The sequence below is a fragment of the Balaenoptera musculus genome, chromosome 6, assembly GCF_009873245.2.
Source record: "Balaenoptera musculus isolate JJ_BM4_2016_0621 chromosome 6, mBalMus1.pri.v3, whole genome shotgun sequence".
Taxonomy (NCBI): domain Eukaryota; kingdom Metazoa; phylum Chordata; class Mammalia; order Artiodactyla; family Balaenopteridae; genus Balaenoptera; species Balaenoptera musculus.
Window position 1 is genome coordinate 99,108,114 of NC_045790.1, and position 27,729 is coordinate 99,135,842.

General features: G+C 41.3%; 1 protein-coding gene across 2 annotated transcripts in view; it reads right to left on the reverse strand.

The window, feature by feature from the left end:
- The window catches only part of ASTN2 (astrotactin 2), a 902,613-nt gene that overhangs the window by 523,264 nt on the left and 351,620 nt on the right, over window positions 1–27,729 (reverse strand). For both annotated transcript variants that reach the window (XM_036855709.1, XM_036855708.1), the window contains exon 6: window positions 7,012–7,158. In XM_036855709.1, the coding sequence (XP_036711604.1) occupies window positions 7,012–7,158 (147 nt within the window). The remainder of the gene's footprint in view (window positions 1–7,011; window positions 7,159–27,729) is intronic.

A 27,729-nucleotide genomic window follows, 5' to 3' on the forward strand; every position in this document is an offset into this window, starting at 1 on the left:
TCCTTACTAACAGCACAGCCACACACTAGCTCACTCTTGGGTTAAAAGACATAAAGTAGGAGTGCAAGCAAATAAATGTAGAACAAGATTCATTGTATATAATTTTGTGTTCAAAAGCAGCTACACATGCGGCATATTAATGAACCAGGCCATCCTAATGATGAACGTTTCCACTTGAGGATTTCATAGGCTGGTAAGGAATCCATAATCCCCAATTCCTCAGTCACAGGGAATAGAGAAGACTTGAATACACCTTAGTCCAAACCCAAAGTCAAGGCTAACACACTAACTTGACCTTAACAAACAGATATTGTGGCATAGATATTTATGCAGTGAGCATATCAACATAAAAGAACACAGTCTGTGCTTGGGTAGGGGGGTGTATTTAGTCAAGAGACATCACTGGCCATAACCCATTCCTGGGTGTCACTCCATTTCTGAGCCTAGGCAAAGAATGGGTGATACTCAGGGATGAGGAAGTAAAGAATAAACAAACATACTCTAAAGGTCCTAAAAATTTAAGTGTTTTAAAAATTTATAGTCTGATAAAATGGTTCTGATTCAAAATAGTTTGTACCCTAGCCAAACGCATTTCTTCACTTTTCTTCTATGGCTTCATAGAAATGTGGTCATCTATTTTCAGGAAATTCCCTATGATGGGGAACTCATTACCTTACAGTGACCCCCTTCCAATATTAAAAAAGTATTATCACAACTACTAACATGTATATGATTTATTGAGCCATTACTAGGTCTCAGGTACTGAGCTAAAAGCCTTATGAGCATTATTTCATTTATTCTTCACAATAGCTCTAGGAGATATGTACTGCTATAATCCCCCACTTTATAGATGAGACTAAAGCTTAGAAAGTGAAGACATTTCCAGATTAAGACTCAATCTTCTCCCATCTCTGACCACCCTCATCACCCAAATAGCTCTAATTTTGCTTCCTGGGGACTTCCAGAACAAGCCTGCTCCCTTTTCAAGACAAATGATAATTATCATGGTCATTTTTGTGGAAGCATGGGACATGGAAAAAACTTGGATGAGAGGTTTAGGTAGACTTGGGCTTTCATACCTTGCTTCACTTCTGTGTGTTAATCTGGCCAAATCACTTAACATCTCCAAAAACTACCTTCCATTTATGCAAAAAGAAGATGCTAATTCCTGCCTCAGGGTTCTGATATGAGAATTATATTAGTAACTCCATGTAAAGTGTTTTGAACACTGCCACATTCATAACAGATATGCTCAATAATTCTAAGCTCACTTTTTGTCTAAGTTCCTTCAACTCTTCTTATAGAATGATTCTCCTCCACCCTTTCCTTAAGGGGTTATTAGGTATTGACAATGTTTTCCCAATCTCTTGGCTGCAATTCATTTATTTTGGATGCCTTCCAATATACCATTGACCTTCTGTGCTTCTTAAAGCACAACTACCAGAACAAAATGGAACAGAGAACTCTAGGTATAGTGTTATCTATCTACACTGGAGTGGAACCATTTCACCCATTTAATCTAGACAGCTTATTCCTTTAAAAGTTGTCTCTTCTACTGGCTTACTATAGGGCCAGGATATTTGGTGAATATATCCTGACATATTATACATTGGGAGCCTCGAGGGATGAAGAAACTAACATCTCAACTCATATGAGCTTTTAATGTTAACCAATAACCATTCATCAATAATGCTACCTGTAGGGCAATTTGGGTGAAGCCCAAATCCATGTGATGAGAGCTGCCTTGTTATAAAACTCATATTGGACCATTCACATGGTATTCAGTGCGATGGGCAATCACTGGAATTGTACCATAAGGCAGCTCCATTAATACAGCATTGATCAAGTCTAAGATGGAAGAAACCAAAGCCCCTTATCAGGGCTCCAAGAGGTCTCAAGGAGTTGTTAATCTGTTAGATGAAAAGAAAGTAACACTTAAAGAGATACTGATGCAGCTCTCAAACTTCTGTTAAGGGATCACCTCAAGTTCTTGTTGAGAATATTAATACTTGGGCTCTACTCCTAGAAAATGTGATTCACTAGTTCTGGGGATCATGAGCCCAGATAACCCAAATGAAGATCACTTATAGGCCTCAGATGAAAAACAAGTGCCAAATTCAGTAAATTTGGACACAAACCTAGTCCATCCCTTCACTATGTGCTTAGCAGAGCAAAAAGCCACCAGTGGCCTTGAGAAGGCACAGACAAAGGAAGAGACGATATTTGCCAAGGGTTTGGATGGGGACTCTGTTAGTATTTATTGTTCTTACCAGCTGAGCTCTGGACAAGTACTTTATCATGCTGACCTTTTTCTTGTCATGGGCAGCAAGCATCAAGTACAACTATGCTGTAACACAAGTGAAAAATTCATTTTCTTCCTGAAGACCGAACCCATTACTCAGCCATCTCCAACACTTCAGCACCACAGACAGCCCAATGCACAAGGTTGGCTGAAAGCTCTGTCTACTAAGAAAGGGCTGGCAGCTTGGCAGCTTAAGCTTCATGGGGGAAGGTAAGAAAGGTGAGAGCTGCCTTGGCCATGGTCCTTGGGTGGCCTTGTCTCAATGGATTCTCTCCCATTTGACAGGGGTTTCTCTCATCCTGATAAGCCTCATTATGATGGTACTGCTGTTTATAACTCAGCCAGTGGCCTTGGGTGGGGGCCTATATTTTGATCTGGCTGTAAAATATATGTAAAAAAATAATTTAATTACACACATGCAATCTGCACTCTTTATTTATTCTATATCTCAATGCATTTATAAGTATTAACGCCAAGTGATGATAAGGGTTCAAGAAAATAGGCACCATCGTCATCATTTCCCCTCTTGCCTCCCTGCATAACACTCTCATATCTCCAGAAATCAGAGCTAGAGGCCCCACTAAGTCCAACCCATATGATTTTTTCTTTGTCAGATCATGTTCCACCCCCCATGGAAAGCAAGACTCTACTGCTTTTCAAGTCCTGGTTTCTTTATCTGTCAAATAGGGATAATAAAGATCACTTTGGAGACCTGTTGGGAGAATGGAATGAGCAATGCACAGAGATTATCCACCCACAAGAGGCACTGGATTGTGCTGTGGCAGGTCTGCTTGCCTAGAACTATTAGACAGCTGTCCACCTGACTTCAAGCGTTGGTTGCTTTCTGGATTCCTGAAGATCCCCAGAAGATGGAGGACCTTCAAGTGTTAATGTCTTCCACTGGGGAGACATTACAAGACTTCCATGGGCCAGGGGTTGGGGGGCATATAATGGACTCCCTGTTCCATTTTCCTGAGAATAGCCACTCTCATCTACATAATTTCTTATACCTTCTTGTCTGACTATAGTCCAGCTTCTGATGTCTCTTCCTTTATGGGTCATTTTAGGAGTAAGAGTAATAACAGCTGTTATTTATTAAGCAATCCCAGTGTTTTAGATCCTCTGTTGGTACTTTATACATATTATGTCATTCAATCTTTTCAAAATAATCCCCATTTTACAGATGAGAAAAATGAGACTTACACAAACATGTCCCATTTCAGAGGGTACATTCCTTACAAAGATATTATAGCATGTAAGGAAAGACGGTTCCATTATGCCTCGAGACTGACACACTTTGGGTTAGGTCCTCCTAACGGTGTGTGCCATGTTTGCTAAATTGTGTCTCTAATCTTGTATATTCCATGGTTATTCCCAATTTTTTTGACTTCTATGCATTCTCTGCTTTAGTGTTCCTTCACTCGGTCTCTCCTTTCTGCTTAGACATCTGGTAGAAGAATCCCACAGAACTTTTCATAATTCTGCTTTAATTTAGGCTCTGTTCATTCATTCAACACATATTTATTGAGCATCCATCACAGGCCATGTGGTACGTTTGTCATCAGGGATACCCTTGCCTCACAGACATTCCAGTCTAGAGGCAGAAACAGACAAGTCTACAGGTAGTCATAAAGCTTTAAGTTTATGATAGAGATCAGAAGAATTATCGGGAAAGGGCACCTTTTAATTTACCACATTTTTGTCTATCCTTTGAAGCCACCACAGTAGTTTTACAGTTTTCTTGGGTAATCCTTTGATTTTGCTATTTCCCACCTACATGTTATCTAAAAATTTGATAAATATGGAATTGTAGGCTTCACAATAATCCTATGAGATAGGTATTATTATCATTCCCATTTTATAGATGCAGAGATTGAGACTCAGAGAGGTAAATAATTCACTTGGCTACGGAAGTGGCAGGTAATAGGACAAGTATTTGAATTTTGTTTGTATTATTCTATAGTCTCTGATCTCAGCCATTAAACTACTTATCATGACCCTCAGCAAGTTACTTAGCCTCTTAGGAGCTCCATTTCTACATGCGTGAAAATAAATGTTGAAAATGTGGATGTCTCTAAGACCTAACATTCTACAATTAATGAATAGTGACTGGTGGTGATAAAAGGTAAGTTCACATGCCTCCAACAATGGTCAAAATTTGCCCTATTGGTTTTCATCACTCTTACTCTCCCATCCCATGTTCCAGCCACACCCAGGTTCTGGCAATTTTTCCAGTCCCAAGCTCCACGAGCCTATGTGCCTAGCTGCTTCAGTAAATTTTGTTCCTTCTACTTCTGTTATGCCTCTGCCATTTCATATTCCCATATTTTCCTGTCTTATGTGCACATACGATTTGATAGGGATGAACCAAAAGTCTTCTTCTTTGGTCAAAAAATCAACTGAGTGCATGTAAGATGAGAAATACTAAACTTACTTGCAGTTCAGTTGAAAAATAGAAATAAAAAATAAAATATAAAATTAGCTAGTGATTATAACAGAAAAGAAATAGACTCACAGATATAGAGAACAAACTTGTGTTTACCAGAGGGGAAAGGGAAGGCGGGAGTGGTAAGACTGGGGTAGGGGATTAAGAGGTACAAACTACTACATATAAAATAAATAAGCTACAAGGATATATAGTATGACACAGGAAAACATAGCCAGTAATTTATAAGAACTATAAATGGAATATAGTCTTTAAAAATTGTGCAAAATATGTTGTACACCTGAAACTTATATAATATGGCACATCAACTATACCTCAATAAAAAAAAATTAAAAAAAATTTAAAGTAGGGGCTAGTTCACTATGGTGAAGTAGGAGTAAACACAGGATGCTTTAGTATAAGTCTAGGAGAGAAAGGAGGTGAAAGTTCCACTCTGCACAGAACATACTGAAGGGATTGGTGCTAAGTTGTGAACACTGTAACTTAAAAAATTAGAGATAAAATCGAGTTGCATTAAAATATGGCTGACAAATATAAAGGATCTCAAAAACATCTGATACATATCTAATGGGAGAAAGATTTTAAAAAATAATAATGGTACTAATATGGTGCTAGAAGGGTGGTTATCCCTGGGATGGGATTCACTGGGAGGGGGCATAAGGAAGCTGAAGGTGCTGGAAATGTTTTATGTTTGATCTGGGTGAACTCTTGTAAAAATTCATTAAGCTGCATACATAATATTTCTTCTTTATTATAATTATGATAACTTTCAATACATTTAAAAATAATAATACTAATAAGGACTCACTGTATAACACAGGGAATTCTACTCAATATTCTGTAATAACCTATATGTGAAAAGAATCTGAAAAAAGAATGAGTATGTGTGTGTGTGTGTGTGTGTGTATATATATATATATATATATATATAATGTATATATGTATTCACTTTGCTGTACACCTGAAACTAACACAGCTTTGTAAATCAACTATACTCCAATAAAAATTAATAATAAAAAAGAAGATGTGGTACATATATACAATGGAATACTACTCAGCCATAAAAAAGAAGGAAATAATGCCATTTGTAGCAACATGGATGCAACTAGAGATGATCATACTAAGTGAAGTAAGTCAGAAAGAGAAAGACAAATATCATATGCTATCACTTATATGTGGACTCTGAAATATGGCACAAATGAACCTATCTACAAAACATAAACAGACTCATGGACATAGAGAACAGACGAGTGGTTGCCAAGGGGGAGGGGGGAGGGGAGGGATGGAGGGGGAGGTTGGGATTAGCAGATGTAAGCTATTATATATAGAATGGATAAACAACCAGGTCCTACCATATATCACAGGAAACTATAGTCAATATCCTAAGATAAACCATAATGGAAAAGAATACAAAAATGTATATATATGTATAACCAAATCATTTTGCTGCACAGCAGAAATTAACACAACACTGTAAATCAACTACACTTCAATAATAAAAAAAATTCTTCCCCCAAATGGATACATTTCTGTTATAGAGAAACATAATTTTTTGTAATGTATGTAAAGGAAAAGTTATAATATATGTAAATTGTAAAAATAAATAAATAATAATGCCAAGCATTTGGGGAAACACATCACATTCTGCTGGAGTATATAAACTGGAACAATTTTCTGGAGGGCACTTTAGCAATAGATATCAAGCACCTTAATCAGTTTCTTGGACCATGCTTTGCGAATGAGTATAGCGACTACAGTGTCTCATTAATTCAAACTAATTGGGTGAGGAGTAAATGGTAGGATATAACATGCTTGTAAAGGACATTTACAGCGAATGAGATATGAGTATAATCCAGGACACTTAGGAAGTTCCAACAAAGCTCATACAGTCTTCTTTGTCGTATTTTTAAAATAGGAAAGACTATTTTGGGGGGCGGGGCGGTATTTTTAGTTAGGCATAGGATGCACAAGCATGATAAGAAAACAGTAGGTTCTCTGAAGTAGCTCAAGCTTTCTGCACGCACATTTGAATTCTTTCTTTATTAACAAACCTTACCCTTGCCCATGGAATAAAAGCAGTCTTTAGTTCCATTCAAATAATCCAGGATTTTCAAAGATAAAGACCTCTTTTAAGGTCTTCGGATGCTCTCTCTCTTTTTTAGTAATATAATTCTGAGGCTGGGCCACGCATGGGGAACATTGGAGCACACAGGGGTGCAAGGTGCCGAGTAGATGCGGGGCATCTCCGACGCTCAGCTCTTACCGTCTGCAATGAAGTGCTCGGGCACATGCAGAGTCACCTTCACAGTGAGTGGACAGGACATCTGACTGCCACACACCATGGCCAGGATGCAGGAGCTCACAGCGATCAGCATCAGGGCCGTCTTGTTCACTGGGCTTTTCAGCAAACCTAGTAACATAAACACAGACAAAGATACATAAGTCCATGGGGTGAGGAAACAGGAATAGCATGGAATTTGGGAATTCTGTTGTTTTCCAAATGAGAAGCTGGAAAAAGAAACCACATTTTCCAGCCTCTGCTTGTAGCGACAGCTCAGTGGTCCCTTGTTGGGTCTTTGTTTAACTCTCTGAAAAATGGGCTTATTAACCCTTTTGGTATAGATGAAAAGAAACAAACTTCCTCAAAATTGTGGCAATTCTTACTCTTCCTCTCTCAATTAGGCTGGTCATTTTTGATAATATTTAGATGATACTAAACTTTCTACTCACTTTAGAAGCAACCGAGAAGATACTGTGTTGTTGAATTCATAGGGCCTAGGGAAAGGAGCATGGGCTTTGGAGTTTGACCATCCTGGGTTCATATTTGGGCTTCAGTCCTCTTTGGCTGTGTGACCTATTTCAATTTCTGAACCTCAGTTTTCTTATGTGCATGATGAGGATAATAATAGACAGCTCACAGGTGGCTGTGATGATCGTGCGGCATAGTGTACATACAATGTCTGTCATCTAGAAGGGTTTCACAGACTTAGAGGCCGATCAGTTCAAGTTAATTTCCCAAGCATCTACTGATGACCTACTAGGTGAGACACACATAGAGCAGAATAAGAATAGTTCTTGCTCTGCAGGAGCTTACAGGCTAGGGGGCAAAGGCAGGCTTATCCACAGCTAATTAGAATCCAAGGCAAGTTGTGCTAAGAGCTAGTAGAGAGGGCACGAGATGAGGAGGGGAGTTTTGCCTAGGAAAATTAAAGACAATTTCACGGTCACAGTACAATGAGTAGATTGGATCTGCCTGGCAAGGAGAGTGCTGGGCCAGCAAAGAAATTCTAAGGACTACATCCTGAGCCCCCAACGGGTCTCATTATTTGGCTTTACTATTCACGTCTAATTTCAAGGCTTTGATTAACATGTCTAGAACAATGCTTCCCAAATTTCTATTACCCACTCTGCTCTTATTTGGAACAAACCTTTATGCCCAAACCTCCCGGACATCTGTCTCTGAATATCCCATGAGTATGACAAAACAACATGTTCAAAACCGGAAGCATTATCATCTCCTTAAAGCCTCTTCCTCTTCCTTCTCCTGGGCTCCCCTAAGTATTGAAAGCACTGCCATTTAAACTGGCCAGAAACCTAGATGTCAACTTTCAGTCTTCCGTCTTCCTCCTTTACAGCAACTAAAAAGCATGCAGTCCTATGTACTCTATGTCCTTAGCATTTTCACCTCTTACCCCTCATCTCTTCTATTGTCTGTTTGCTTGTGAGATGAGGGAGGTGTAGGCACATCTTTCCATCTCACTCCCTGGTGGAACCCCTTGAGCTGTTATAGAGCAACTGGCCACAGGATGTGGTCCACACTGATTAGCCTGGCATCTGAGGCCTTCACAGTGGGTCCCTACATTCATACCTCCTTGCTGCTCTCTGCTACCCAGCCCAGGAGCTGGCAGGACTGCATCACTGCAGTGATGCCAAAGTGAGTGCTCTTCATCATGTTAATATTAGCATAGGAGCTATTTCTTTTGCATAGAAATCCACTTGTTTCCTTGTTTCCCATCACTCACTGAGATTAATCATAAGTGTAAATCCCTCTCCCTCTAGGGAGAAAGACTGCCTACATTTGTTATGCTTCCTAAAATATCTTATTCAAACACTAGAACCTAGTAACTTGATGGTAAATTCCTTCAGGGCAGGCACTGCGTCTTCTGTTCACCACTGTATCGCGATGCCTACCACAGTGTCAGGAATGTGGTAGCATCTCAGTAAATGCATCATATCTTCCAGAAGTGATGATAATTATATTAGCAACCAAACACAGGCACTGAACTATCAAAAATCATGCCAACCATAGATAACCAACACTCCCAGATAAATGGACCCTAATGGAACAGGAGCCCCTGACAGTCCACTTGCAGATTTTTGTATGAATATCTATTTTTCTTAATAATCAGTGAGCTGCTTGAGGGAAGGGATCCCATCTTTACCATCTTTATGTCTCTCCTTCCAGGTTCATTGCTCAGAACCTTGAAATTGCTTAATTTAAGAATAGGGGCTTTGTGGATAGCTGCCAAGAGGCCAGTCTCCTCAGGACCCACTGGGTCTTTGGCTTCTGGAACACGCAGGGCTGAGTCCATGCTGATGGCCCGGGCTTCAGGACAACCCGGGGTCGAGTCCCCACTAAAGGAAGCTGGGTCTCCTCAGGACCCACTGGGGCTCCAGCTTTGGGAAACTGTGGGGTCCAGTTCTCTCTCACAGGAGCCTGGTCTCCTCAGGACCTGCCGGGAGGTGATGTCACTGAGGGAAAAGGCAATCGCAAGACCCAAGACATGGTAGCTATTAATATACTCCTCCCAAGGTGCCTCTTAATATCATGTGGACTCCTACAAGGGAAATAAGTATCACAACTTTGGTTGAACTTTGTCTGGCCGTGTGGCTGACACGGTCTTGGTGCTCCAGCCGGGTGTCAGGCCTGAGTCTCTGAGGTGGGAGAGCCGAATTGAGGACATTGGTCAACCAGAGACCTCCCAGCCCCACGTAATATCAAACTGCGAAAGTTTTCCCAGAGATCTCCATCTCAAAGCTAAGACGCAGCTCCACTCATGACCAGCAAACTGCAGTGCTGGACATCCTATGCCAAACAACTAGCAAGACAGGAACACAACCCCACCCATTAGCAGAGGGGCTGCCTAAAATCATAATAAGGTCACAGACACCCCAAAACACACCACCAGACGTGGACCTGACCACCAGAAAGACAAGATCAAGCCTCATCCACCAAAACACAGGCTCCAGTCCCCTCCACCAGGAAACCTACACAACCCACTGAACCAACCTTAGCCACTGGGGCCAAACACCAAAAACAACGGGAACTATGAACCTGCAGGTTTCGAAAAGGAGACGCCAAGCACAGTAAGTTAAGAAAAATGAGAAGAGAGAAAAATACACAGCAGATGAAGGAGCAAGGCAAAAACCCACCAGACCAAACAAATGAAGAGGAAATAGGCAGTCTACCTGCAAAAGAATTCAGAGTAATGATAGTAAAGATGATCCAAAATCGTGGAAATAGAATGGAGAAAATACAAGAAATGTTTAACAAGGACCTAGAAGAACAAAATAGCAAACAAACAATGATAAACAAGACAATAAATGAAATTAAACATTCTCTGGTAGGAATCAATAGCACGATAACTGAGGCAGAAGAACGGGTAAGTGACCTGGAAGATAAAATTGTGGAAATAACCATCACAGAGCAGAATAAAGAAAAAGGAATGAAAAGAATTGAGGACAGTCTCAGAGACCTCTGGGACAACATTAAACGCACCAACATTCAAATTATAGGGGTCCCAGAAGAAGAAGAGAAAAAAAAAAAGGACTGAGAAAATATTTGAAGAGATTATAGTTGAAAACTTCACTAATATGGGAAAGGAAATAGTCAAGTCAAGGAAGCACAGAGAGTCCCATACAGGATAAATCCAAGGAGAAACACGCCAGGACACATATTAATCAAACTATCAAAAATTAAATTAAAAAAAAATTAAAAGCAGCAAGGGAAAAGCAACAAATAACATACAAGTGAATCCCCATAAGGTTAACAGCTGATCTTTCAGCAGAAACTCTGCAAGCCAGAAGGGAGTGGCAGGATATATTTAAAGTGATGAAAGGGAAAACCTACAACCAAGATTACTCTATCCGGCAAGGATCTCATTCAGATTCAACAGAGAAATTAAAACCTTTATAGACAAGCAAAAGCTAAGAGAATTCAGCAACACCAAACCAGCTCTACAACAAATGCCAAAGGAACTTCTCTAAGTGGGAAACACAAGAGGAGAAAAGGACCTACAGAAACAAACCCAAAACAGTTAAGAAAATGGTCATAGGAACATACATATCGATAATTACCTTAAACATGAATGGATTAAATGCTCCAACCAAAAGACACAGGCTTGCTGAATGGATACAAAAACAAGACCCATATATATGCTGTCTACAAGAGACCCACTTCAGACCTAGGGACACATACAGACTGAAAGTGAGGGGATGGAAAAAGATATTCCATGCAAATGGAAATCAAAAGAAAGCTGGAGAAGCAATACTCGTATCAGATAAAATAGACTTTAAAATAAAGAATGTTACAAGAGACAAGGAGGACATGACATAATGATCAAGGGATCAATCCAAGAAGGAGATATAACAATTGTAAATATTTATGCACCCAACATAGGAGCACCTCAATATATAAGGCAAATGCTAACAGCCATAAAAGGGGAAATCGACAGTAACACAGTCATAGTAGGGGACTATAACACCCCACTTTCACCAATGGACAGATCATCCAAAATGAAGCTAAATAAGGAAACACAAGCTTTAAATGGTACATTAAACAAGATGGACTTAATTGATATTTATAGGACATTCCATCCCAAGACAACAGAATACACTTACTTCTCAAGTGCTCATGGAACACTCTCCAGGATAGATCACATCTTGGATCACAAATCAAGCCTTGGTAAATTTAAGAAAATTGAAATCGTTTCAAGTATCTTTTCTGACCACAATGCTTTGAGACTAGATATCAATTACAGGAAAAACTCTGTAAAAAATACAAACACATGGAGGCTAAACAATACACTACCTAATAACCAAGAGATCACTGAAGAAATTAAAGAGGAAATCAAAAGATACCTAGAAACAAGCGATAATGAAAACACAACAACCCAAAACCTATGGGATGCAGCAAAAGCAGTTCTAAGAGGGAAGTTTATAGCAATACAATCCTACCTTAAGAAACAAGAAACATCTCCAATAAACAACCTAACCTTACACCTAAAGCAATTAGAGAAAGAAGAACAAAAAAACCCCAAAGTGAGCAGAATAAATCATAAAGATCAGATCAGAAGTAAATGAAAAAGAAATGCAGGAAACAATAGCAAAGATCAATAAAACTAAAACCTGGCTCTTTGAGAAGATAAACAAAATTGACAGACCATTAGCCAGACTCATCAAGAAAAAAAAGGGAGAAGACTCAAATCAATAGAATTAGGAATGAAAACGGAGAAGTAACAACTGACACTGTAGAAATACAAAGGATCATGAGACATTACTACAAGCAACTATATGCCAATAAAATGGACAACCTGGAAGAAATGGACAAATTCTTAGAAAGGTATAACCTTGCAAGACTGAGCCAGGAAGAAATAGAAAATATGAACAGACCAATCACAAGTAATGAAATTGAAACTGTGATTAAAAACTTTCCAACAAACAAAAGCCCAGGACCAGATGGCTTCACAGGTAAGTCCTATCAAACATTTAGAGAAGAGCTAACACCTATCCTTCTGAAACTCTTCCAAATATAACAGAGGGAGGAACACTCCCAAACTCATTCTACAAGGCCACCATCACCCTGATACCAAAACCAGACAAAGATGTCACAAAAAAAGAAAACTACAGTCCAATATCACTGATGAACATAGATGCAAAAATCCTCAACAAAATACTAGCAAGCAGAATCCAGCAGCACATGAAAAGGATCATACACCATGATCAAGTGGGGTTTATCCCAGGAATGCAAGGATTCTTCAATGTATGCAAAGTAATCAATGTGATATACCATATTAATAAACTGAAGGATAAAAACCATATGATAATCTCAGTAGATGCAGAAAAAGCTTTTGAAAAAATTCAACACACATTTATGATAAAAACCCTCCAGAAAGTAGGTATAGAGAGAACCTACCTCAACATAATAAAGGCCATATATGACAAACCAACAGCCAACATTGTTCTCAAAGGTGAAAAACTGAAACCATTTCCACTAAGATCAGGAAAAAGACAAGGTTGCCCACTCTCACCACTATTATTCTACATAGTTTTGGAAGTTTTAGCCATAGCAATCAGAGAAGAAAAAGAAATAAAAGGAATCCAAATCGGAAAAGAAGAAGTAAAACTGTCAGTGTTTGCAGATGACATCATATTATACATAGAATCCTAAAGATGCTACCAGAAAACTGCTAGAGCTAATCAATGAATTTGGTAAAGTTGCAGGATACAAAATTAATGCACACAAATCTCTTGCATTCTTATACACTAATGATGAAAAGTCTGAAAGAGAAATTAAGGAAACAATCCCATTTACCACTGCAACAAAAAGAATAAAATACCTAGGAATAAACCTACCTAGGGAGACAAAAGACCTGTATGCAGAAAACTATAAGACACTGATGAAAGAAATTAAAGATGATACCAACAGATGGAGAGATATACCATGTTCTTGGATTGGAAGAATCAACATTGCGAAAAGGACTATACACCCAAAGCAATCTACAGATTCAGTGTAATCCCTATCAAACTACCAATGGCATTTTTCACAGAACTAGAACAAAAAATTTCACAATTTGTGTGGAAACATAAATGACCCCAAATAGCCAAAGCAATCTTGAAAAAGAAAAACGGAGCTGGAAGAATCAGGCTCCCTGACTTCAGACTATATTACAAAGCTACAGTAATCAAGACAGTATGGTACTGGCACAAAAACAGAAATATAGATCAACGGAACAGGATAGAAAGCCCAGAGGTTAACCCACGCATATATGGTCACCTTATCTTTGATAAAGGAGGCAAGAATATACAATGGAGAAAAGACAGCCTCTTCAATAAGTGGTGCTGGGAAAACTGGACAGCTACATGTAAAAGAATGAGATTAGAACACTCCCTAACACCATACACAAAAATAAACTTAAAATGAATTAAAGACCTAAATGTAAGGCCAGACATTATAAAACTCTTAGAGGAAAATATAGGCAGAACACTCTATGACATAAATCACAGCAAGATCCTTTCTGACCCACCTCCTAGAGAAATGGAAATAAAAACAAAAATAAACAAATGGGACCTAATGAAACTTAAAAGCTTTTGCACAGCAAAGGAAAACATAAACAAGAAGAAAAGACAACCCTCAGAATGGGAGAAAATATTTGCAAATGAAGCAACTGACAAAGGATTAATCTCCAAAATTTACAAGCAGTTCATGCAGCTCAATATCAAAAAAAACAAACAACCCAATCCAAAAATGGGCAGAAGACCTAAATAAACATTTCTCCAAAGAAGATCTCCAGATTGCCAACAAACACATGAAAGGATGCTCAACATCACTAATCATTAGAGAAATGCAAATCAAAACTACAATGAGGTATCACCTCACACCTGTCAGAATGGCCGTCATCAAAAATCTACAAACAATAAACGCTGGAGAGGGTGTGGAGAAAAGGGAACCCTCTTGCCCTGTTGGTGGAATGTAAATAGATACAGCCACTATGGAGAACAGTATGGAGGTTCCTTAAAAAACTACAAATAGAACTACCATATGACCCAGCAATCCCACTGCTGGGCATATACCCTGAGCAAACCATAATTATTCCAAAAGAGTCATGTACCACAATGTTCATTGCAGCTCTATTTACAATAGCCAGGACATGGAAGCAACCTAAGTGTCCATCAACAGATGAATGGATAAAGAAGATGTGGCACATACATACAATGGAATATTACTCAGCCATAAAAAGAAACGACACTGAGTTTTTTGTAGTGAGGTGAATGGACCTAGAGACTGTCATACAGAGTGAAGTAAGTCAGAAAGAGAAAAACAAATACCGTATGCCAAAACATATATATGGAATCTAAAAAAAAAAAAAGGTTCTGAAGAACCTAGGGGCAGGACAGGAATAAAGATGCAGATGTAGAGAATGGACTTGAGGTTATGGGGAGTAGCAAGGGGGAGCTGGGACGAAATGAGAGAGTGGCATGGGCGTATATATCTTTTTACATAAAGATGTAAAAAACCCAAAAAGATGTTAAATAAATAAATAAATAAACAAACAAATAAATAAATAAAAGAATAGGGGCTTTGTCTTTATTGCCAGTCTTAGAATAAAGCACAGCCTGTGGTAGGGACGATTCATATATTTGTGCTTGTTATAGTTGGTGAATATTAGTTAACTAGAAGAGCAGTTAAGATAAAAAGATGGTTCTGGTGTCAGGAGACAGAAAATCTCTTAACTTAAAAGGACCACATAAAAAAAGGAACACATTTTCTCTCTCATCTGGGAGCCACAAGAAGCTGTTTCAAACTCTGATAATATTAACCGTTTAATAATTAAATAGCAGAAGCAAGCTAACGTCGATGTTTTCTACCAGAAAGGGTATGGACTAGGCGTTGTTGCCTCGCATAGGTCTTTCCTTAAAAAGTCAGCATATGACTCCTAGCCTAGATATTTAACATCCCACCCCACCCCCCGACCCCCATCCCCAAATAACAGTTAGCAGCAGCACTGAGTTTCCAGTCTAGACTCTAAGGAGGCTGTTCTGAGAGAAATAACATGTAAACATGAGTCCAGCAGGAACAAACTCTTGGCAAGGTGAACCAGGTCCAGAGTGTGAGATGTGAAAGGTGGTTAGAGGTGCCTGGCATCAGGGAGTGGACTCCCTGGAAGGACAATAGTGCCCTGTGAGTGTCCGAGAAGGCATCTCTCAGACTGGCCCACGCAGCAGCAGAAACAGATGTGACCAAGACATTCTTTTCACTAATTAACCAACTACCAGACATACCACCCAGGCTCCACGGGGCCGATTTCTAGTTGGGGGAAGAGGGTTGACGGGTAGGAGTAGGATTGCTTGTACTAGCTCCCTGGGTTCACGCTGGGCTAATTGCATCCCCTATATTTAAATCTTCACGGTAATCCAAGGTCTTTAAGAGTCAATACGGTGGGGAGTAAAGTCACATTAGCTTGTTGGCCCTTTGTTTTCTTATCTGGAGAATAGGAATAAAATGACATTTCCTTCAAGAGTGTTATAAGACCTAAATGAGACAGAAAATGTCAAATGACCAGCACAGTTTCTGGCACATATATAGGCCCTTGGTAAATGATCTTTCCAAGCCAGACATTGGTATTTATCTCCTAGCTGATGGCAGAAACCAGGACTTATTTATCTCTTTGTCCAACCCATTATCAGAACATACTAGGAATTGAATTATTCTTTACAGAAACTAAAGACACACAGAGTGGAGAGTGCAGGGAGAGTTTTAAGAAGCAGAGGGAGTGGAAGAGAGAATGCAAATTAACAGCATCCTGGGGTAGCCATTTACTCAGAGAATGCCTGAAACACCACAGCTGTTTCTGAAGTCCAGGAAGAAGAAAGCACGCAGGTCAAGTCTGCACTCAGGCCAGATGCCCGTGGAGCAGCCACTAGGGCTTGGGGGGTTTCCATGGCAACTAGGCCTGGCAGAAACTTCACAGTGGGACTCAAACAGAGGTGACTTTTTAAGAGTTCCTGGCCTAGGGAACTGATCATCAGCACTTAGCTCTGAGTAGGGGCTGTAGACAGCGGCAAGGTAGAAACTATCTATCCCATAATACCCAACCCCGCCTCACCCAGGCTCTGCACTGCATCACAGTGAGCAAAGACAGGGAAAAGAACCTCCATTTGTTGGCTGCTTACTACGATCCAGGAACTATGCCTAACATATCCATCCATCCCTCCCGCCATCCGTCCAACAAATTTTTATTGAACATCAACTTTTCCCTCACACTGTTCTAGGCACAGGGGAAAGGATAGTTAACAAAACAGCCAAAGTCCTTGAAGCTTACATTTTAGTGGAGGGAAATTATCTCATTTAATTCTTACAGCAAACAGTTACTACTATCTCTGTTTTGCACAGCAACAGACGGGCAGAGCGATAAAACGACTTTTCTAAGGTCACTCAATCCATATGCAGCAGAGTCAGGATTAGAACCAGTTCTTTCCATCCTCTCCCCCATATCATACTACCTCCCACTTCACCACAGAATAAGTGTCCCAGGATGGTATCATGTACTTGCTGAAGGAGCATGGCCTTTGGAGACAGGTATGCCTTTGTTCAAATCCTGCCTAACCACAAAATCTCACGTGACACTTGCCCATTGACCTAACCCTGAGAAGACACAATGTCTCCATCTGAATAAATGGGAACAATGGTCTTCTTTCAGAGCTGATTTGAGGACAAAATAAGATGATGCACATAATTGGTAAAAAAAAAAAAACAAACAATAAATCATAGTTCCATATCATACATAACATGAGCATTCTTGGATGGCTAGGGTCATGGTTATCCCTGGCTGACATCCCAGTTTAGAGCTCCCTCCCCATCACTTGCAAGGGTGCGAGCTGTGCTGTGGGGATAGAATTTCACCAGGGCGTATTGATTGCTGGAACTGGAGAAAGTTAATAATCTAATTTCAGTTTCATTTCCCCTCCCTCTTACCCCTCAACTCCTCTCATGGTAGCAGAGAATGGCATAAAATTCATTGCTTGAGAAATTCAACCGGAAATAACTCGGCATTGTTGATCCACATGCTGCCTATAATTTGGGGTTTGATTAATTCTCAGTTTGGAAATGCCAGGTTGAGAGAGGAAAATCAAATTTAAGTTAAATTTGGAATTGAATCAATCACATTTTACAATGAAGACAACAGATCTAACCCCATCAGACCCGTGTGTGTGGAAAACTTAAAAGCTGCTGTACTCCCACTGATTCCTTCCTCCTGATATCACGGGGCATGAGAGGCTGGGTCCTAAGCTGAGAATTCATTTCTCTCTTTAAATGGCATAAGGAATTGGGGTGAGGGACAGAGATTCTAGGAACCCAGACATTAGGGTAAAGGAGACCAAAAGGTAGAAATGCCACTTAGAACAAAAGAAAGGTTCGCTTTAGGTTCTGGTTCTGGACATAGAGATTTAAATCCAAACTCCTCCTGTTAGTAGCGTCTAACTTTTGGCAAGTCACCTACATTCTCAGAGCGTCGGTATTCTAATCTATAAAATGACAATGATAATCCCTAACTGGTCGGTAAACTGTGCGGATTAAATGAGAGATCACAGTTACAACACCAAGCACACACACTTAGGGATCCATATACGCTCTTGGTGTCATTCCTTTTATCTCAATTCCTTAAAACCCCACTGCCCAACACTTGGCATCTACATGGACATCAAGAGGCCGGTGATACTCCGGTTGAAGCTGGAATTCTGGCTTTTAACCTTAGCTGCTGGCCCCCATGGACAAGTCACCTTACTTCTCTAAGTCTCAATGCCCTTATCTGGGAATTAATTTATTCAATAGGTAATTATTTAATGTGTATCCACTATGTGTCAGACCTCATTTTTTATGCCCTCCTATTAGCTCCAGTGTCTATAAGCATGTCTGGATATATTAGGTGCTCAATAAACATCTATTGAACGAATGAATGAATGAATAAATGCTTGAATGTTATTCCCCATTCTACCAAGAGGTGTCAGTAGTGGAATATTGCTATTGGTACTTTTCTAGTCAAATATATTCATTCACTTTCTTTAGCAAAGATTGGTCCCTGGCCAGCCAGAAATCATACAAAAAGCCCTGGAGAGGCCACCCAGCCTCCTGCATATCAGGGTGACCACCACAGATTGGTGGGGTGCCCCACTAACCTCACTGAAGACCTCACGGGATTCCTGCCACACCTGAGCTCCAGCGCCTCTGTGCTTCTCTGCGTATTTCTGGAAACTAAAATTGGGACACATCCTCTGACAAGTGCAAGTGTCACGCTGGAGGCAGAAGGAAAGAATATTTGAAATTGGGGCTTTCTCAGAACTCTGGGGAAGGCAGCCGCCTTTCCTCAGCCTGCCTCGTGTCTACATTCTGCACACACTTCTTCAGTGTGATGTGTCAATATGGGGCATCCTTTTTGGGGCATCCTTTTCCCTGTCTTGCTCATCAGGGGCCAGGTCTCTCCTCACCCCCTGCCCCTCTATTTCTGCCATGAACCAGTTTCTTGTGTTCTCTGGCACTTTGAACCTGGTGCTCTCAAATCCATAGTATCCTTTAAAATCTCCCATCTTCCCTAGGATTTTCCTTTATAAGATCTCATGTGCAAGTGCTCATCCAGCCTTTGCATACTTCCAGAGACAGCAAACTCACCCCCTGCGAAGCAGCAATTCTATATTCAGACAGTTGTACTAAACAGTCCTAGAATCTCACTCTGTGAGCCAACTTCTGCTGTCCAAGTCAAATAGGATGTACCCAAGACCTCCTCCTCCAGGCTGTTTAGTTAGTTAAAGGTGGCAATGCAGTTGCCTTGAGCTTTCTTTCCTCCAAACCAAATACTGCTAGTTTACTTTATTTCTCTGAAGTCATATTTGAGTCTCCTTATTATACTTTGCATAGATTTGCTTTTTCTACAATGGCTTTCCTAGCAAAGAATATCATCATCATCATCATAACTAACATTCATAAAAAGCACTTTGTACCAGAAAATATAATTAAACATTTTTCACGTAATATCTCACTTATCTTCACAGAAACCTCATCAGATGCTGTCTACTCTCCCCCACACTTGACACAAGAGGAAACTGAGGGCCACCGCTTGCTAAAGGCCATGCAGCTCAAAGGTGAATAGGGCTGAAATTTAAAAAAAAACTGACTTCAGAACCCAAGTTCTTAACCATTATGCTCCACAACTTCTCCATCAGTATGCTAAATGTGGCCTGAGCCAAGAAGAATCAACCCTAAGTGTCAATCTGCTGACAGATTGGACCTATGGTGACTGTGGGTGGATGCATGGTGGCTTCAGTGTCCTGTGGACCTATGGTGACTATGGGTGGATGCATGGTGGCTTCAGTGTCCTGTGGACCTATGGTGACTATGGGTGGATGCATGGTGGCTTCAGTGTCCTGTGGACCTATGGTGACTATGGGTGGATGCATGGTGGCTTCAGTGTCCTGTGGACCTATGGTGACTATGGGTGGATGCATGGTGGCTTCAGTGTCCTGTGGACCTATGGTGACTGTGGGTGGATGCATGGTGGCTTCAGTGTCCTACCTGATATTGACCACAGGTCTTTAAGGGGACCTCTGCATCACCAGAGAGAGGCTTACAAGGAGGGCAGATGGTGGGAGGGGCAAGCTAGATGGCTGTTTCTTTTCCTCTCTGAGCCCCAGAAAATAGTTCAGTTGAGCTGCCTGGGGTCAGTCACTATCCATGAGGCCCCTGGGGAGCCCCTTGGCTGGCTCTGCCCGTGGACGAGGAGCGTGTCTGCAGTGCAGGCTTGGAGCACCCAAGAAAGGCACCGACAGCAGACACTGAATGGGGCTACACACAGCTGGCTCTTTGGATTTCTCTGTGGCAGTTGCAGACACCTGTTCCTGGAAGTGTGAAGGTAACTTCAAGCTGATGACAGTGGTGTGGTGACAATGGCGTTGGTGATGAGGATGGCACACCATATTTTTTTCAATTCTTGTTAGTTTACAAATTATTCACAGCTATTTCATTCACTTTTCACCAAAATCCAATGTAGTGGGTGTTGCTATTATCTCCAGGATACAAATGAGGAACCAGAGACTCAATGGTGAACTCACATTTAGGCACCAAGGGAATAACGGGGCCTGAGAGCCACATCTCCTGACCTGCAGCCTAATGCTCTTTCCATGACACTCGACCCAGGTCTCACTGGTGAAATGTGAAGGTAGGATTAGAATCTGTGAGCCCTACCTCCAGAACCACTGACCACACAAGTGTATCCAAATGCCCCACAGAGCCAGTGCGGTATTGCCCACAAAACAAAATGTATCTTAAAAGAAAAAAGACATCAGTTTTCAAAAATGTCTGGGATATGCTCTATTCTATAATCAGCTCTTAAGGTGCAAGAGTATATATCTGATATTAAAATCTCTGAAAAGGTCTACATTAAATTCTCTTTAGCAGAATTTAACCCAATGTTTCCCCAAAGTATTGCTATACTGCAGAACCATTGTTCTATGGAACAAAGTAGGGAAAATAATGAGCTACTTAAATAGTTCATACAAAGGTGACTGTTAGGAATATCAGCAGTTCCCAGTAATTAACTGTGGCTGCTATGCCAGACACTGGGTTAAAGATTTCACTTACATTTGCCCGCTTAAACTTTTCAACAGTCTTGCAAGGCGGAGATTACTGTCTCTATCTAAAACTGGGGAAACCAAGCCTTAACCACTGGCAAGTGATGGAGGACAGTTTCATAGTCAGTCTTGCCTGACTCCAAGTTCTGTACCCTTCTGGTTCCTAGGTATAGTTTTACACTAACATGAAAAGATATCTGCACCCCCATGTTCACAGTAGCATTATTTACAACAGCCAAGACATGGCAACAACCTAACTGTCCATCCACAGATAAAGAAATTATGAGAGATACACACACACACACACACACACCCCAGAATATTATTTAGCCATAAAAAAATGAGGAAATCCTGCCATGTGCAAAAACATGGATGGACCCTGAGGGCATAATGCTAAGTGAAATAAGTCAGCCAGAGAAAAATAAATACTGTATGATCTCACTTATCTATGGAATCTAAAAAAAAAAAAAAAAAAAAAAAAAAAAAAACTATGGAAAAAGAGATCAGATTTGTGGTTACCATGGCTGGTGGGTGGGAAGAAGGGGAATTGGAAGACCTGTGAACAAAAGGTACAAACTTCCAGTTATAAGATAAATAAGTACTAGGGATGTATGCATAACATGATGACATGTAGTTAACCCTGAGGTATAATATATATGAAAGTGTTAAGAGGGTAAATCCTAAAAGTGCTTATCACAAGGAAAACACATTTTTTTCCTTCTTTTTGCTTTTCTTTTATTGCATCTTACTGAGATGATGGATGCTAAGTAAACGTATTGCAATAATCATTTTATAAAATATGTAAGTCAAATCATTTTGTTGCACACCTTAAACTTATACTGTGATGTACATCAATTACATGTCAACAAAGCTAGAAAAAATTTTATGGACTTTAGAGTCACAAGAAAATATGTGCAAGAAAGGAAAAGAGGCAGGTTACAAGAGGCCAGTTGTAGAAAGTTAAATACTATTCAACTGGAATTTAACAGGCTGATGGAATGGCGTTAAGGGAAATAAAAAGATGCTATACTCCCTAGGTGAATTGCAGTGTCTGAATGAGAAACCGTGGAGATGATTCAAAAGAGCTGAAGTTCTAGAAAGGCTCAGAAATAAATGGGAAAGAAGGAGGAAGAAAAGGTCACACTTGAGTTTCAGATTCACAGGTGATCATCAGCTGGTACTGACTTATAGAAGAGAAAAAAAAGTTAAGATACCTGTGCTTGATCCCTGGGTTCACCCTCTTAGACTGTAGGCTGTTTCACTGCATCCACCACCTTCAGCTCACATCACTGATGCAAAGGGGAGTGGCAAGGAAGAGTAGGGACCAAGCAGTGGGTGCAAATGGACAGAGCAAAAAGCAGCCACAGGTTTCCATGGCTACCAATGAAGATCAGGGCCAATCATCTCCCATCTTTTTGAAAGACACATTTCTAGCTGCTTTTTCTCAGAGCTTGCCAAAAAAGTCACTGTTCCATTCTCTTAGAAGACGTCACTGAACTTTGGTTCAAGGTTTGTGAAAGCAGGAGGAGAGGAATGCTGTTTATTGTACATTTCATACTTACTAGGTCTGCTGTGGTGGCTTTTACCACCAGAAACCCTTTTATTTCACATGTCTACTGTCAATGAGGCTGTTATTTGACATTAGTGGAAATGGAAACTCAGAGTTTAACTGACTTGCCCAATGGCTCAGAACTAGCAAGGGGCAGAGATGGAATAGGAACCAAGACCTATTGACCTCCAAACTCAATGTTTCCTCCACTGCATCACATTGCCTCTAAAGGAAGGGGGCTTCCTCAAACCTCCGTGTGCCTTCCTCCTCACCTCTTTCTCCTGATTCTCAGATTATACCTGAGAAGTAACGGGAAATAAGGCTCTGCCTGATGTTCCATAAACCCCCTGCCACAGTTAAATCTGCCTGTCCCTTCCTTGTATCAAGCTGCATGCATTCCCTACACCTATGTGTTTTCCTGCCTACTTTTCTTAATATGTCAAAGGGAGACCAACTTTTCAAGACCAGAGACCTCCCATCTCCTGGAAGTCTGCCCTAAGCATCGCAACTCACAGGAACGCCAAATTCCCCTTAACTCCTGCCACATGTATCATCTGTTTTAATTTGAATCACAGAAACTCAGGATCACAGGGGACTAAAAGGGCTTTGACCCTAACATATAACACAATAATACAGGTAGTTTCCTACAATGCTCCCCGCCATGGTCATCCAACCTGTGTTTGAATATCACCTAAACTGGGAGCTGATTAGCTCAAAGAAAACCCACTTAATTGCTGCTGCTGCTGATAATCTTTTCTTTTAAAGCACTCACTATGTATGACACGTGGTACAAGATACTTTACAGATATTACTTGAGTCAATCAATCATAAAGTTTTGTTAGCTCCTCATTTTACAAATAAGAAAATTGAGTTTAGCCCAAGTCTAGAAGGCTACTGAGCTCCAAAGAATTCAAATCCAGATCTAGATCCCAAAGTGCAAAGTCTAAAGCACAGTAGATTAGAGTAAAAATGGGGACATTGGAAGTTAGAGAAACTCGCTGCATTATTTTCTGGCTGACCTTCAAAAAGTCTCATTATCCTAATCCATAAAACGTGAATGTTATCTACTCCACAGGGTCATTAGAAAGATTAGGTAGGAAAATATACATTGCATAGTAGGTGCTCAATGCATAGTAACTTTTATCATCATCATCATTAAATATAAGACCAATAAATGTAGAGACTGAACTTTGAATCCAGAAAACTATCTGTATAAATTCATGATGGGTCAGAAGTGGGAAAAAGGTCATGTGGTCAGAAGGGCAGTGAGTTTCTACTAAGAGAAGGGTCAAACACATACAGAGTAACTACTATGTGCTAAGCCTCTCCTGGGCCCTTTGCATCCATTATTCAGTTTGCTCTTCACAACAACCCTTGGGTCCCCATTTTATGGAGCAGGGAAGTGGAGCTTAGGGAGGAGAAATAGTTTGCTCAAGGTCACATGACTAGTAAGCTGCAGAGCTGGTAATGTAACTCAGGTCTGCGTGATGCTCTAAGCAAGATACAGACAAGTGGTCCATGGTCTGAAGACAGTAACCAGGGTTAGACTGGAGATTATGTCAGGAGAGGACACCAGAGGAAGGATGCAGGCTATTTAGCCTTGAAACAAGGAAGATTCAGGCAGAGGGGCCTCTTAACGAGGACGTCATGGAAGACACACAAATGTAGCAAAAGGGGAAGGAAACAGATATTCCACGTGAGCAACCATTGTGAACCAAGGCTCGGAGCTTGACTTGTATTGTTAAAAAACAGCCCTCTGAGTTAAGTACCATGATCTCTATTTTATAAATGAGGAAAATGAAGCTCAGAGGGATGAGACCCTTGTCCCAAGCTGCACAAACAATCAGAGGCAGAGCCGGGATTCCACCTAGGTCTACCTGACCCAAGAAATACCCTTATTCTTCATACCAGGGCTTGTTTATCATAAGACTCTCTTGCAAATCTAAGAAACTAGAAGGAGCTTTGGCCCGAGGAAGCAGATTCTCCAACCAAGGGTCTTGCTCCGCACCCAAAACCTCACTCTTATAAAGGGAGGAGCTGGGGTCCCATGAGGGACAGAGGACTCTGCCCTTTCCTGGGTGTAGGAGTTGGGCTGCCCATCACCTGGGAACTTGACTGGGAAAAACACACTTGTCTCCAGCTCTTTACATAGAGGGGCATTTTCCTCCTTGGTTTTCCAATCCACCGTCTCCTCTTCAGACCACTAAATTTTAGCAAAAGCACATGGCACTGTGTTTAAACAGCCAACTGGAGATAAACATCTTTGCCTTTAGACCTTTGAGGAGGGAATATAAAAGAGAATAAAAGAAGAAAAAAGAAAAGAGGAAAAAGTGTTCCCGTGAAGCGTTTCTGCCCAAATACATTTCCATACAGAGGCCTCTACCCATTTCAGGCTGACATTCTGGGCCTAAACCTTTCAAACCTGCTGGTTGAAAGATGCCATCTCCAACAGAACAATAGTGGTCTTTGCCCAAGGGCCACGCTAGACCCACATTCTGTCTCGTCCTTCAGTGACAAGGGCAGGTCTGAAGGTGCTGTGGAAAGAGCTGTGTTCTGGAAGTCTAGAGACCAAACTTGAACACCACTCTGCCACCATTCACTATGAAACCTTTGGAAAATCTCTCCCTTCTCTGGACTTCTGTCTCCCCGCCTATACCAGGAGAAATCCATTCATTCAACGAATATTTACTGAGAGTCCATTCTTCACTGAGCTCTGTGAGTAGGGGATCCAGAGATCAGAGTCATCAAGGGCCTCAATGCCCAGTGGGGTAGCAGGTCCCCAAACAGAGAAAGTAATGCAAGGGGATCACCATGGTGGCAGAGGTCAGTGCAGGTTTGGAGGTCAGAGAACCATTCCTCAGAGTTGAGGCTTGTAACATGAGAGTTAGCCAAGTAGGAAAACAGAGCCTGTGGTCCAGGAGAATGGAACAGCAAGGGTGAACAGGGCATTGCACATAAACTGGAATGGCAGGAGGTACATGTAGTAAAATGCAGGCAGCAGAAGCAAGAGAGGTAGTAAGGGGCACACAAAGAAAGTCACGGCCCACTGCCAGGAGAGTGGGCTTTATCTGAGATGATGTGGTCAGTCCTTTCAGGCCAGCTCTCCCGGCACTGTGCAAACCTGAAACGTGTCCTCATTTATTCACTTTGTCCACAAAGATGTTCTAGGTATCTACTAAGTGCCAAACATTGTGCTGGGTGCTGGGGATGCTACAGGAACTTTATCATCTCAAGGGGTGGGATCCAAAGACCTTGTGACAAAGGACGAGATGTACAACTGTACCTCTGGAGTGGAGGAGACGGAGAGGCACTGGGTTAGAGGCACAAAACTTATCCTGCAAAGACACTCTGTAACACACCAGAGGACGTTTACACCAGAGGAGGCTGAAGAACATCCTGGATAGAATTGGAGAACCTGAAGCTTGGTGATAAGTCGTTCTTCAAGCGTATGGATGCAAATAAGCATAAGTTGCCTGAAATGAAAGAAAGACCTGGTTTGGAGAAAAGGAAAGAGGGCAAGTGGACCAAGGGAGGCAGCTTCTAAAATGGCTCCCAGGGGCCTCTCTGGTGGCGCAGTGGTTAGAAATCTGCCTGCCAATGCAGGGGACACGGGTTCGAGCCCTGCTCCGGGAAGATCCCACATGCCGTGGAGCAACTAAGCCCGTGCGCCACAACTGCTGAAGCCTGCACGCAATGAGAAGCCCCTGCTCGCCGCAACTAGAGAAAGCCCGCACACAGCAACAAAGACCCAACGCAGGGAAAAATAAATAAATTAATTAATTAAAAAAAAAACAAAAACAGCTCCCAGTGGTTCCCGCCTCCTGCGATTCACACCCGGGTGTAATCCCCTCCCCTACAGACTTGCTTCCATCAGGTGGACTATAGCAAAATTATGGGCTGTCACTTCCTACAGTAGCGTAGGTACAAAAGATTGTGCCTTCCTTTTTTCTTACACTCTCTGGCTCGTCTCATTTTCTTGCTCTGCTGAAGCCAGATGTTATGTTGTGAGCTGCCCCCTAGAGAGGCCCACACGACAAGGAGCTGAGGGTGGCCCTCATGGGACAGATCCTGCAACAACCTCATGAGGAAGCTGGGAAGCAGGTCCTTCTCCATTGAAGCCTGGAGAGGAGACCACAGCCCTGGTTGACAACATCACTGTAATCTCAAGGGAAACTCTGAGCTGGAGGACAAGTTACGTGGTGCCTGGACCCCTGACTCAGAGAATAAATGTTGGTTGAGGTAATAAACGTTAATAGATAAATGCTGGTTGAGATAAGAAATGAGACGATACCCGTTTGCTGTTTTGACCTGCTAATGTTGGGATAATTTGTTACATAGGAACAGATAACTAATCCTGGGGCTTACTTGAATGAATGACTGAGAGGTGATGCAAAGCCCGCATCCCGAGCAGGAAACTCGGGGTCCTTCAGGTTCAGAAGAGACCTCCAGTCATTGCAAAAAGGTTGCCTGAGCACTTGTGTGTGCCATGCCCTGGACAAGTCTCAGGACTCGCCAGGGAGCCAGGCACGGCCCAAACCTGCAGGGGCACAGTCAGATACGCGAGAAGGTTAGGAGAAGACATAATTGCACTGTACCTGGATAACTGCTAGGTTGTTTTACTGAACACTTCACAACCTAGTGAGAGCTGAGAGGAAGGAGCTGCTGAAGTGTGCTTGACAAAATCAGGGCTGGCTTCACAGGGGAGGAAGTTCCTTTTATCTGTATAAAGGCATCTCTCTCTCTCTTTCTCGCTGCAAGATCCTATGTTCACACACTGATCCCAGAAGTGAAGTTGGTGAAACGGAAGGCTTATGAGCTTTGCAGTCAGACAAATTAAGCTTGAAACCCAACTCAATAATTTCTCAACAATGTGAACTTAGGAAGTCAATAAAAAAGAAGGATTAAGATCATAGCCCTTAACTTCGCACCGAGCTGGGATCAAGCACTGGCACTGCCCATTACTACTTGAAGCTGCTGGTTCAATATGATCTTTCTATGTTTCAGTGTCCCCATTTATAAAACAGGAATAAT